The following is a 13245-nucleotide window of genomic DNA, read 5'->3' on the forward strand; positions in this document are numbered from 1 at the left end:
GATGTGGATGGCGTGGTCCCCTGCGGTGGAGAGAAATAGCGCAATCTTCCTGGCATCTGATGCTGCTTCGAGGTCGGAGGCCTCGATGTACGAGAGGAACTTTTGCTTGAAGAGCTTCCAATGTGCGCCGAGGTTGCCGGAGATGCGGAGCTGCAGAGGAGGCTGGACGGCGCCGAGGTTGCCGGAGATGCGGAGCTGCGGAGGAGGCTGGATGTTTTCCATGTCACCGGATGGCTGCTTGTTGGTCAATGCTGATTCACTCGAGGTAGGTCCGTCAATTTTCAGTATCACTCCGTGGTACCATGATGCGTTAGGCAGGTCGGTTCGGTGTGGATTGCACTTGATGCAGCGATGTGAGAAACAGACCTCTAACACTGTAGAAGATCCAACACAGTTTTATTGATCGATAGAACTAACATACATATTTAACTGTGGGTCGACACTATACTGAACTGACTGGAGACCTTGTACTAGCCTGACCAGACTTACTAGTTACCGCATGGTGTTTGCACTTGCTAGCTCGTGGACTCTGACTGTCTCAGTGGCTGGGTCCAGAGAGAGCGGGGAACCTAGTGCTTTATAGTGGTGGTGTCCTGTCTGGTGATAGGCTGCACTGTGCTGTGTGCTTACTGGTCATCCTGTGTGTCAATCACTGCCTGTCTGCACTTCATTATATACATGCGTGGATATTATGACAGTCCTGCGATCATGGAAAGGGGATCATGGAAAGGGAATGCATATCTTTTCTATTTTTGACTCCTGGCCAGTCTCTCACCTCACATCATCCATAATAATAATATAATAATCACGTTTTGTCACATGTAGGCTTCAATGAAGTTACTGTGAAAAGCCCCTAGTCGCCACTTTCCGGCGCCTGTTCGGGGAGGCCGGTACGGGAATTGAACCCGTGCTGCTGGCATTGTTCTGTATTGCAAGCCAGCTATTTAGCCCACTGTGCTAAACCAGCCCCTCTATAGGGCTGAGGTCACTAAAAACTCTGGGTGTTTTGTAACTTGCACCAAGTTCTGTTTACCTGCTGTCACCCCTGTGAGCCTACTGATCTAGACTCACCAGCTTCGGTTTTAAAATTCTCAACCTTGTTTTCAGCCTCTGATAAACCTTGCCCTGCTGTTTAGCAAGTCCTCCGAGGTATCGGCACTCTTCCAGACTGGTCTCCTTTGCAACCCTGATTTTAATTGCTCAGCTGGGACTTCAGCTGTCAGGCCCTAAACCCTGGATTTCTCTAAATGTTCTTTGACCAAGCTTTTAGTCTTGCCCTAATATCTCTTAGTATGGTCCGATGATAAATTGTTTGATTACACGTGAAATGCCTTGAGTGCTTTACTAGGTTAAAATGCTTTATAAATGTAAGTTATTGTTTTCTGGATGGTGTTACTCAGAAGTTCATTATCAACAAAACCTCGAATATTGATTTTGAAAGTGCTTGTTTAAAATACCTAAAAGAAAATAATAGGTGGAAAATGTTCTTATTACGTTTCTGTTTCGTTAGGGTGGGGTTCAGGACTTGGACGATTTAAATAAACAGAGAAAAACATGAATAAGGTTTCAGTGGGTGTTCCGGGGGGCGGACCCGGCCCTGTTTGTTGCGACTACACCAGCTGCGGCTCTGCCCGGAAGGCTTGGCGCGGGGACCGGGCGGGTTTGCTGATGTGGGGCTAAGTGTCCGGGTAATTGTGTTCCCCCGGCTCGGATTCTCTGGAATGATGCGGGGTTCGGTGTTGTCGGTGCTCGGTCGCTTTTCTCAGGAATATGCGGCGGGGACTCCGCTCCGGCTGAAGCTGCTAGACTCGTACCTGCTGTACATGGCGCTGAGCGGAATAGCTCAGTTTCTCTACTGCGCGCTGGTCGGTACCTTCCCCTTCAACTCCTTCCTGTCCGGATTCATCGCCTGTGTGGGGGCCTTCGTGCTGGCAGGTGAGGCCGGGGCCCGGGTTATTGCAGGTCTCGAAGAGAAGGCGAGTTCTCTCTTGGCCTGTGTAAGGAGGTATCCCATTGCAGAGCCCAAGGGGAATCTGGACCAAATCAAGGCTGGGTGAGAGTGGCCATTGCCACTGGGAACTGTGTTAGAATAGAACCATAGAGTTTACAGTGCAAAAGAAGGTCATTCGGCTCACCGAGTCTGCACGGCCCTCTGAAAGAGCAACTTACCCAAGGCCCACTCTCTCACCCTATCCCATAACCCCCACTCCCAATCCTCACATTCTGAGTCACCAAGGGTCAAATCAGCATAGCAAATCCACCTAACCTGCTCTTTGCGCCGCGGGAGGAAATCCACAAAGACACTGGGAGAATGTACAAACTCCACACAGACTATTACCGCGAGGCTGGAATTGAACCTGTGTCCCTGGTGTGAGGCAGCTGTGCCACCGTGCTGCCTGTTGGAGTGAATGTTGGGTGTTAGGGATTTGAAAACCTGTCCTTTTTTGTTGTGGGTGGTGGTGGGATGGGGTTGGGGCAGGTGATGGTTTGTTCTGAATTTGATATTTAATTTTTTTAATTAATTTACGGGATGCGGGTGTCACAGGTTAGGCCAGCATTTATTGCCCATCCCTAGTTGCCTTTCAGAAGGCGGTGGTGAGTTGGCTCCTTGAGCTACAATCCTTGAGGTGTAGGTGCACCCACCAGGAGTTCCAAGATTTTGCTCCGGTGGCAGTGAAGAACAGCGATATATTTCCAAGTCAGGGTGGTGAGTGACTTCGAGGCGAATCTCTAGGTGGTGGGGTTTCCAGGTGGCTGCTGCTCTTGTCTTTCTAGATGGTAGTGGTTGTGGGATTGGAATGTGCTGTCTGAGGAACCTTGGTGAGTTACTGCAATGCATCTTGTAGATGGTACACATTGCTGCCACTGTTCATCGGTGGTGGAGGGTTTAATTGTTTGTGGCAGGAGGAGCAATTAAGTGGGCTGGTTTGTCCTGGATTGTATTGAGCTTCTTGAGTGTTGTTGGAACTGCACCCATCCAGGCAAGTGGAGAGTATTCCATTACATTCCTGACTTGTGCCTTGTAGATGGTGGATAGGCTTTCAGGGGGCAGAAGGTGAGTTACTCGCCGTGGGATTCCTAGCCTTTGACCTGCCCTGGTAACCACAGTATTAATATGACTAGTCCAGTTCAGTTTCTGATCAATGGTAACGCCCAGGATGTTGATTGTGGGAGATTCAGTGATGGCAATGCCATTGAATGTCAAGGGGTGATGTTTAGATCCTCTCTTGTAGGAGATGGTCATTGCCTGGCATTTGTGTGGTGGGAAAGTAACTTGCCACTTTCCAGCCCAAGCCTGGATATTGTCCAGGTCTTGCTGCATTTGGAGATGGACTGCTTCATATCGGAGGAGTCGCGAATGATGCTGAACATTGTGCATTCGACCGCAAACATCCTCACTTTTGACTTTGTGATGGAAGGGAGGTCATTGATGAAGCAGCTGAAGATGGTTGGGCCTAGGGCACTACCCTGAAGAACTCCTGCAGTGATGTCCTGGAGCTGAGATGATTGACCCCCAACCACCACAACCATCTTCCTTTGTGCCAGGTATGACTCCAACCAGCGGAAAGCTTTCCCTGATTCCCAATGACTCCAGTTTAGCCAGGACTCCTTGATGCTATACTTGGTCAAATGTTGCCTTGGTGTCAAGGGCAGACACTCGCCTCACCTCTGGCATTCATCTTTTTCCCTCCCCCCTCCCCCCCTCCCCCCCTTCCCCCTCCCCCCCCCCCTCCCCCCCTCCCCCTCCCCCCCCTCCCCCCCCTCCCCCCCTTCCCTCCCCCTCCCCCTCCCCCCTCCCCCCTTCCCTCCCCCTCCCCCCCCCTTCCCCCCCCTCCCCCCCCCTTCCCCCCCCCTCCCACCCTCTTCCCCCCCCTCCCCTTCCCCCCCTTCCCCCCCTTTCCCCCCCCCTTTTCCCCCCCTCCCCTTCCCCCCCCCCCTTCCCCCCCCCCTTCCCCCCCCTCCCCTTCCCCCCCCTCCCCTTCCCCCCCCCTCCCCTCCCCCCCCCCCCCCCCTTCCCCCCCCCTCCCCTTCCCCCCCCCTCCCCTTCCCCCCCCCTCCCCTTCCCCCCCCCCTCCCCTTCCCCCCCCCCTCCCCTTCCCCCCCCCCTCCCCTTCCCCCCCCCCTCCCCTTCCCCCCCCTCCCCTTCCCCCCCCCTCCCCTTCCCCCCCCTCCCCTTCCCCCCCTCCCCCCCTCTTCCCTTCCCCCCCCCTCTTCCCTTCCCCCCCCCTCTTCCCTTCCCCCCCCCTCTTCCCTTCCCCCCCCCCTCCTTCCCCCCCCCTCTTCCCCCCCCCTCTTCCCCCCCCCCTCCTCTTCCCCCCCCCTCTTCCCCCCCCCTCTTCCCCCCCCCTCTTCCCCCCCCCTCTTCCCCCCCCCTCTTTCCCCCCCCCTCTTTCCCCCCCCCTCTTTTCCCCCCCCCTCTTTCCCCCCCCTCTTTTCCCCCCCCCCCTCTTCCCCCCCCCCTCTTTCCCCCCCCCTCTTCCCCCCCCCTCTTTCCCCCCCCCCCTCTTTCCCCCCCCCCTCTTTTTCCCCCCCCCCTCTTTTTCCCCCCCCCTCTTTCTTCCCCCCCCCTCTTTCTTCCCCCCCCCTCTTTCTTCCCCCCCCCTCTTTCTTCCCCCCCCCTCTTTTTTCCCCCCCCCTCTTTTTTCCCCCCCCCTCTTCTTTCCCCCCCCCCTCTTTCCCCCCCCCCCTCTCTTTCCCCCCATGTTTGAATCAAAGCGATAATCAGGCCAGGAGCTGAGTGACCGTGCACCCAAACTGAGTTTCTGTGAGCAGGTTATTGCTGAGTCGGTGCTGTATGATAGCACTGTTGATGACTCCTTCCATCACTTTGCTGACAATGGGGAGTAGACTGATAGGGTGGTAATTGGCTGGGTTGCATTTTTCCTGTTTCTTGTGTACAGAATAATATGTAACTTATTGTACCCTGGTTGTCTGCAGCTGAAGGTAACGGAGAATGACTTTAGAATGACTTGATTTAATTGTTGTCTTGGGCCATCACTTGCTAATGCATTTATTCATTTTGTGTGTTGATTGCCTTGGGTGTAATAGGTTGTGTCAATTGGTGAGTTCATTTAAATTGTACAAGAGTGCAATGGTTACTCGATCATAACCTGAATTTGTACATGGTAGAAACTGCAGTAGTTGTCATTAATTATTTATTCTTGGTTTCCCTCTGTGACCACAGTTTGCTTGCGAATACAGATCAACCCTCAGAACAAAGGAGACTTCATTGGCATCTCACCTGAACGAGCATTTGCAGACTTTCTCTTTGCCAGCACCATTCTTCATCTGGTGGTGATCAACTTCATAGGTTGAGTGTACACATTGGTGAGTATTTTCTGTCACTGTCAGTTGAGGAGATTTTTTTTTCTATTGATCATCAGATGAAATCATCTAATGTACTGGAGATAAAATCATGCTCAGATTAGGTTGTCCTAACTCAGTAATGAGAGGGCGTAACCTCCTTGGTGCTGTCTGTAGAGAAGAGAGAAAGGTGTTTTTTTTTATTTCTCTTTTTTTTTCTCAAGTGTAGGATTGGGAAAAAAGTTAGTGGGACAATTGAATCACTCTTTTAAAGAATGAGCTCTGAGACATGGACCAAACTGCCTCCTATGCTGTAAAATGCTATGCGTTTGGACTGGTCCCGGCCCTTCCCTGATAATGGTACAAATCTTCTCAGTTTTCTACATGTATGATTTAGAAAACAAAATGGTAATTTAATTTTGTTTTGACCTTGTTGATATTGGGGCAGTGTAGAGGAAGCTCAATGCTTGTACTGTTCACAAACATTACAAAGAGCACAATTCACCCAAATGGGAACAAAGTCCCATAGCGAGCGTGTACAGCAGTATGTTTCCCAGCCCTCCATGCTGAGAAACACATGGCTATTAAACGTGACTTGCGTTGTATAAGACGCCTCAATGGGGAATGCACGGCCGAGGCCGCACAGCCCCGTTTTGTACTCTGGGGAGCACCGCTCGCTGGAACTCCCCAGTGTAGCGAGAGACTGGGATGCCATTTTTAAATGATGTCCCGATCTCCAAGGCCCCCAAAGCGATCCCTGACACCCCCCCTCCTCCCCCAGCACGAACGCACAATGAGAAGGTCCCTGGCACCCCCCCCGCCCCTAAACACCCACACAGGGCACCTTCCACCCTCTGTGTGATCGCCCATGTGCAGAAAATGCCAACTTGGCACCTAGGCAGTTCCCAAACCAGCTGGCAATGCCACCTGGGCACCTTGGCTTTCCCATGGTGCCAGGTTGGCACTGCCAAGGTGCCCAGGTGGCACAGCAGTGCCAGGGTACCACTCTGCCAAAAGGGCATTCAGCTGGGGGCCTCCGATCCCCTGGAAGACCCCCACGAGTGTCATTCCATCTGGTCCCCATTTGTGGGGACCACTGCTGAACGGCGTTCGCCCAAGGTATCCAAGGCAAAGGGGATGAATCCCAAAACCTTCGGAATCTGCACGTAAGTCTCACTCTAATATTCAGATTTGTCAAAAGGTGAGCGGGATTTACATTGCAATGTCTCGCAAGATCATGTTTAGAGCTCGAGGCGTTGTGAGCAGGGGATTCCCAGGAGCGGGGTCTCCCGGCTTTTATCAGCCACGCTGGCTCTAGCGAGCTGCTTTTCCGGCGCACCGTGGCCGTTGGATGTGCCCAGCGTTATTTGTTATGGAGGTGTTGTGTGACTTGAAGGGGAATTTGCAGGTGGCGATGTTCCCTTATATCTAGCCCTTGTTCTTCTAATTACTAGATGTTGTGGGTTTAAAAAAACGATAATTCCTGGGATGTGAACATTGCTGGCAAGGCCAATTTTTGATGCCCATCCCTATTTGCCCATGAACTGAGTGGCTTGCTAGGACAGAGAACAGTTGAGAGTCAACCACATTGCTGTGGATCTTTAGTCATGTAGGCTAAGTAAGGATGGCAGGTTTCCTTCCCTAAAGGACATTAACCAAATGTTTTTTTTATGATAATTTCATTGTCATTATTACTGAGACTAGCTTTCAATTCCAGATTAATTAATATAATTTGAATTCCAACATTTGCCATGGTGTGACTTGAATCCATGTCCTGAGAGAACATGAGCCTGGACATCTGGATTACTAGTCCAGTTACATTCCCACTATGCCATCATCACCCCATGATTTGCTGCAGTGTATCTTGTAGATACTACACCCTGCGCCTGCTGTGCGTTGGTGGTGGAAGGAGCGAATGTTTAAGTTGGTGGATGGGATGCTGATCAAGCAGTCGTCCCAACCCCATATCTGCTCTTGTAACCACAGTATTTATATAGCGGGTCCAGTTCAATTTCTGATCAGTGGTGACTCTCAGGATGTTGAAAGTGGGAGATTCACTGATGCTGATGATATCAAATGTCAAGGGGTACTGGTTAGATTCTTATGATGAGACAAGGTCATTGATGAAGCAGCTGAAGATGGTTGGGCATGGGACACTGCCCTAAAAAGCTCCTGCAGTGATGTCCTGGGATTGAGATGATTGACCAACAACCACAACCATATTCCTTTGTATTCGGTATGACTCCAACCAGTGAGAGTTTTTCCGATTCCCGTTGACTTCAATTTTGCAAGGGATCCTTTATACCACACTTTGTCAAATGCTGCCTTGATGACCAGAGCAGTCACTCTCACTTCACCTTAGTTCAGCTCTTTTGTGCATGTTTGGGCATCAGTGAGCAGGTTTTTGCTCTGTAGTGCCGCTTGATAGCAATGTCAATATCATTTTGCTAAGGATGAGAGGAGCACGGATTTGTCCAGCTTTATGTGGACTGGGCATAACAGGTCAATTTTCCAGATTGTCAGGTAGACGCGTGTGAGAGCTGTACCCCACACAAACAATACAATTGCCAGGATGTTGTCAGGGCCCATAGCCATTGCAGTATCCAGTATCTTCAATTATTTCTTGACATCCCATGGAGTGAATGGAATTGACTGAAGACTGGTATCTGTGATGCTGGGGATCACGGGAGGTGGCTGTGATAGATTAAAATATCAGGGATGTTCAAGAGATCAGAATAAGATTGTGCAGCTATCTCAAAAGGTTGTGGGATTGAAGGAAATTAAAGAGATCAAGAGCAATGAGGAAGAATTTGAAAACCAGGATGAGAATTTTAAAATCAAGATGTTGCTTGACTGTAGTTTATTGAGAATAGGGCTGATAGATAAGTGGGACTTGGTGTAAATAAGAACATGGGTAGCAGAGTTTTGGATGAACTCCAAGTGTATGGAAAGTAGAATGTGAGAGGCTGGCCAGGAGTGCATTGGAATACAATAATCAAATCGGTCAAATTATTACCACGCTCCAATACCCGGAAGTGGGAGATGCTATCCAGGAAGCTGTTCCATAACAATGCAAATTCAGTCTGTGGTGTTTCCTTTCTGGATTCTTCTTACACTGGGCCATGTTCACTTATCTTCCAGGTGCTGAGCATAATCCCATCTTCCTGACAAATGCAGCGAAATTGTTTTAGTTAATGAAAAAGATCCAGTTTCTGTGTTGGCAAATAATGCTCTCCTTAGTCATAATGTGTGGTCTGCAGTATCTATGGCTGAGTGGGTGATTAGCAGTCTATCCTCCTCTGCATCTGCTAATCAGATTGTGCTACATGCTGATTATTTTTGATGCTTTTGGTTCATTGCAGCACAGATGTGCTTCTGATCATGAAGCTGAGCCTGGGTATGGAGGGATTTTCTTATGAGGAGAGATTGAGTAGTTTGGGCCAGTACTCATTGGAGTTTAGAAGAATGCTATACGACCCTATTGAGACTTCTTGGATTCTAAGGGGACTTGACAGGGTATATGTTGAGGTTGTTTCTCTTGTGGGAGAATCTAGGACCAGAAGTCATCATCTCAAAAGTAAGGGGCTGTCCATCTAAGACAGAGATGAGGAGGAATTTCCTCTGAGGGTAGTAAATCTGGAAGTTCTTTGTAGAAGCTGGGTTGTTGAGTATGTTCAAGGTTGAGAAAGACAGACTTTTAATCAGCAGGGGAATCAAGAGTTAATGGGGATAAGGTCGGAAAGTGGAGTTGAAGATTATCAGATCAGCTGTTATCTCATTGAATGGAGGAGCAGTCTCGATAGGCCAAGTGGTCTACTTCTATATCTTTTGTGTTTTGACTCTTGCTTGCCTGTCCTTCAGTGATAGTTTAATTAAAAGTGTCTAGTTGAGGCTGGAATACTGTTTAATTGGCATACTGTTTAGTGCCGGGGAGAGGTGCATTTAAATGGGCAGGGGTGACTTGGTGTGAAAGAGCGAGTCTTTATGGTGGGGCTCTCAGTTTGTGACTTTTGATATTTTTTGGGGATGTGGGCTATGCTACTAAAACAGTGCTGTCCATTGGTAGGGCATTAAAAATCAACCATGTGAAGAAGAGAACATGTGACATTTGTATAACGCCTCTTATGACTTCAGGATGCCCCAAAGCATTTTGTGTCCGATTAGTACTTTCGTAAACTGTGATCACTCTTGTAATGTTGTAAATATGACAGTCAATTTTCACATAGCAATGTCCCACAAATAACAAGGTCATAAAGATCAGATAATATGTTGAGTTATGATGTTAGCTAAGAGATAAACATTGGTTAGCACATTGGGAGAACTCCAGTGCATTTCTTCAAATGTTGCCATAGGATCTTTTATGTCCATCTGAGGAGGAAGACCAATGGCAGGATTTTCTGTTGCCCGACGCCGATATCGTGATCGGGTGGAGAATCCCTTCCGACGGCCAAATTGGGTTGGCGCCAGTTTTCTATTCCCGCCCCCCTCCGAAATGCCGTCATCGCGTCATGTGGCGCACGCCATTGGAACGGCGTTGCCGCATCATTGGAAGGCCCACCCCTGTGCTCCGCCCTCGATGGGCAGAGTTCCCGACCCCGCGGGGGAACGTGAGGTCTCGGAGGTCGGGAACACGGCATCGTGGCTGCGGACTGTGTCCAGTGCCACCACAATTGGTCGGGAGCTGAGCTGCTGGGTGAATTGGTGGAGAGTGGCGGGGCGGGGGGGGGGGGGGGGGGGGGGGGCAGTATTTGGCAGATCGGGTCTGTGCATGGCCGGTACCATGTTTTATAGCGTGACCGCTGCAGGCCGGCGCCATACGCGGCCATGGATCCGGCTGTTTTGGCGCCAGGATCATTGAGCGTTCAGCTCCAATTTTGGCACCATAAAACGCCACAGTGCTCACGCCAGCTTCTGCACTTAGCTGCAAAATCGGAGCATCCAGCCCCAGGTATTTGTGTACCTTCTCATTTGAAATGTGAAATAGGAAACTGGAGTCACGGTAAGCCCAGTTGCTCCCTTTCTCTGAAGGATATTAGTGTTCCAATTGGATCTTTTGTTGCTAGCCCATGAAATGCCAGGTTTTAAGAATTGATTCTCAATCTTGCCATTGATGAGATGAAAAACATGACCTATTGGTTGCCAATCTGGTGCCAAATATCATGGATTGAGACTCCTCTATATATTGGTGTGTTTGGTGGAATGGGATTACATATTAAGTTCTACATAGTATGTTTTGAGGGGGTGGGGGTTATTGTTATGTTTGTGTTTTGGGGGAAGGGGAAATTCTTCTTCATTTGAAAGGGACAAGGAAAAATGTTTCCAGTCTTGTTTAACAGCCTTTTCGTGAGAGGATTTAAAGTACGTTAAAGCAATGTGCAGGACATTGGTCATGATTGTTATCAGTCTATCTTTAAACCTTTTCTCTTCTTTTGTAGTCGTGCAGCAGAAATAATGAGGGGAACTGGAACTCGTATTGCCCCATCGATGGATCTGTTTGAACTTTGTTTACACTTTGTTTCATTCCGTATATATGTATAAAAAATAAAACATCTTTTACAAAATGGCTGATTGTATCATAATTGATATTGGAAATAAGAGAAGGGTTCATGGGATCTAAACTGCTTATTGAGGGATTGAACTTGTGTTTTTCTTCCGAGTCTGAAATGAGCCAGTTCTTTACAAACTAGATAGGGTAGATGCCAACACATTAGGTATTTTTCAACTTTAGTGAGGTAATAATCTACATTAGTGTCACAAGTAGACTTACATTAACACTGCAGTGAAGTTACTGTGAAAATCCCCTAGTTGCCACATTCCGGCGCCTGTTCGGGTACACTGAGGGAGAATTCAGAATGTCCAATTCACCGAACAAGCATGACTTTTGGGACTTTAGGGAGGAAACCGGAGCACCTGGATGAATCCCATGCAAACACTGGGAGAACTTGCAGACTACGCACAGACAGTGCCCCAAGCCGGGAAGTACTTGTTCTGGATATACTTGGTATTTGTAAAGGTGCGTTCCTTTATCAACTATGTAACACCTACATACAGCAGGAGACAAAGGGACTCTTCATCTAATGAAGATGAGATTGCAGGGTTGTGTGCCAAATACTTTGTACCTTTAATTTAAATAACCCATTTCAGGCAATTGACCACTGCCAGTTGCACCAATTGCTTTTGATTTAATTGCTTCTTGTGGTCATGGGAATCTTTGAAGATACTAGACTTAATGAGACACCGATAACTTCAAGTTTATTTTAGGGGCAACACGGAGCAGTGGTTAGCACTGCTACTTCACAGCGCTGAGGACCCGGGTTCAATAGCAAGACGCATGGGGTACTCAGTAGGCTGCCTCTCCTCCATGGCATCCAGCAGGGTCTCAAGCCAGGCTGCTGCTCTCCTCGCTGCCATCCTGTTGGCTGGGATGGTGTGTGTGGGGAGTGGTGTGTATATGCAGCTGCAGCTTGTCAGCCTCCTACGTGTCAATTACAAATCCAGCTAGTCCCGCACTATTTCTCATGGGAATCGATTGTGTTCCACGTAGTGCGGGTGCTAGCCCCTCAACAGTCGCTGAATCGGTCCAGTTGCGACACCAGCTCGCTGGCGTGGATGTCCACGAATCCTGCCCCAGTGTCAATACTTAGTCTCAGGAATGGAGAATTCTGCCAGTGGTATGGGGCGGTTCAGGTGAGAAAACAGGTGCAAGTCCCGCCAGTGCCATTGAAATGAAATGAAAATTGCTTATTGTCACGAGTAGGCTTCAAATGAAGTTACTGTGAAAAGCCCCTAGTCGCCACATTCCGGCACCTGTTCGGGGAGGCTGTTACGGGAATCGAACCGTGCTGCTGGCCTGCCTTGGTCTGCTTTCAAAGCCAGCGATTTAGCCCTGTGCTAAACCAGCCATTGGGGGAAAATCTCACAGAATATTGAGCATCTTTAACAATTTTTTTTCTTCTTTTGCCACATGAATCATCCCGCGCTTGTCGTGGCCTCCTGCTGATGCACTCGCCCCGGGGCAACGTAATCTCAGCAATCAGTGGGGAGCTACACATAAACACATTCTTAGTACTTGCTTCAGATCCATTTAAGGGGATGGCTACCAGGAAGGCAGCCCCAGGTTTCTCACGGAGTCCTGACCAGACTCTGAGATGGTGTGCAGCAGAGGAAGGATGCCCTATATCTACGGTTGTGCAGATGCCCATCCAGCAAGATGACCACCCTCTCTTGGGAGGTAGCGGCAGCCCTAGTCAGTGCCAGCTCACTGCAGAAGAGGACAGGGCAGCAGTGCCACAAAAAGATGAATGACCTTTTTTGCACGGTCAAGGATGATCTGCCACCTCCAGTCTCTGGCCAGGGATAGTCTGCCACCTCCAGTCTCCGACCAGGGTAAATCTGCCACCTCCAGTCTCCGGCCAGGGCAAGTCTGCCACCTCCAGTCTCCGGCCAGGGTAAGTCTGCCACCTCCAGTCTCTCGCCAGGGTAAGTCTGCCACCTCCAGTCTCCGACCAGGGTAAATCTGCCACCTCCAGTCTCCAGCCAGGGTAAGTCTGCCACCTCCAGTCTCCGGCCAGGGTAAGTCTGCCACCTCCAGTCTCCAGCCAGGGTAAGTCTGCCACCTCCAGTCTCCGGCCAGGGTAAGTCTGCCACCTCCAGTCTCTCGCCAGGGTAAGTCTGCCACCTCCAGTCTCTGGCCAGGGTAAGTCTGCCACCTCCAGTCTCTGGCCAGGGTAAGTCTGCCACCTCCAGTCTCCGACCAGGGTAAATCTGCCACCTCCAGTCTCTCGCCAGGGTAAGTCTGCCACCTCCAGTCTCCGGCCAGGGTAAGTCTGCCACCTCCAGTCTCCAGCCAGGGTAAGTCTGCCACCTCCAGTCTCCGGCCAGGGTAAGTCTGCCACCTCCAGTCTCTGGCCAGGGTAAGTCTGCCACCTCCAGTCTCCGACC

At 49.9% G+C, this 13245-nt stretch overlaps 1 protein-coding gene across 3 annotated transcripts in view; it reads left to right on the plus strand.

Moving 5' to 3' along the window:
- Positions 1 to 1614: 1614 nt before the first annotated feature.
- LOC140385464 (dolichyl-diphosphooligosaccharide--protein glycosyltransferase subunit DAD1-like) overlaps positions 1615 to 13245 on the plus strand; it is a 46892-nt gene continuing 35261 nt past the window's right edge. The window contains exons 1-3 of one of the 3 annotated variants that reach the window (XM_072467648.1): positions 1616 to 1935; positions 5186 to 5328; positions 10740 to 10867. In XM_072467648.1, coding sequence (XP_072323749.1) covers positions 1722 to 1935; positions 5186 to 5316 — 345 coding nt within the window. In that variant the 5' untranslated portion in view covers positions 1616 to 1721 and the 3' untranslated portion in view covers positions 5317 to 5328; positions 10740 to 10867. Of the gene's footprint in view, positions 1936 to 3419; positions 3547 to 5185; positions 5329 to 10739; positions 10868 to 13245 lie in introns of those variants that run through there. The other 2 variants (XR_011933386.1, XM_072467649.1) reach the window with 2 other exon arrangements.

The sequence above is a fragment of the Scyliorhinus torazame genome, chromosome 11, assembly GCF_047496885.1.
Source record: "Scyliorhinus torazame isolate Kashiwa2021f chromosome 11, sScyTor2.1, whole genome shotgun sequence".
Taxonomy (NCBI): domain Eukaryota; kingdom Metazoa; phylum Chordata; class Chondrichthyes; order Carcharhiniformes; family Scyliorhinidae; genus Scyliorhinus; species Scyliorhinus torazame.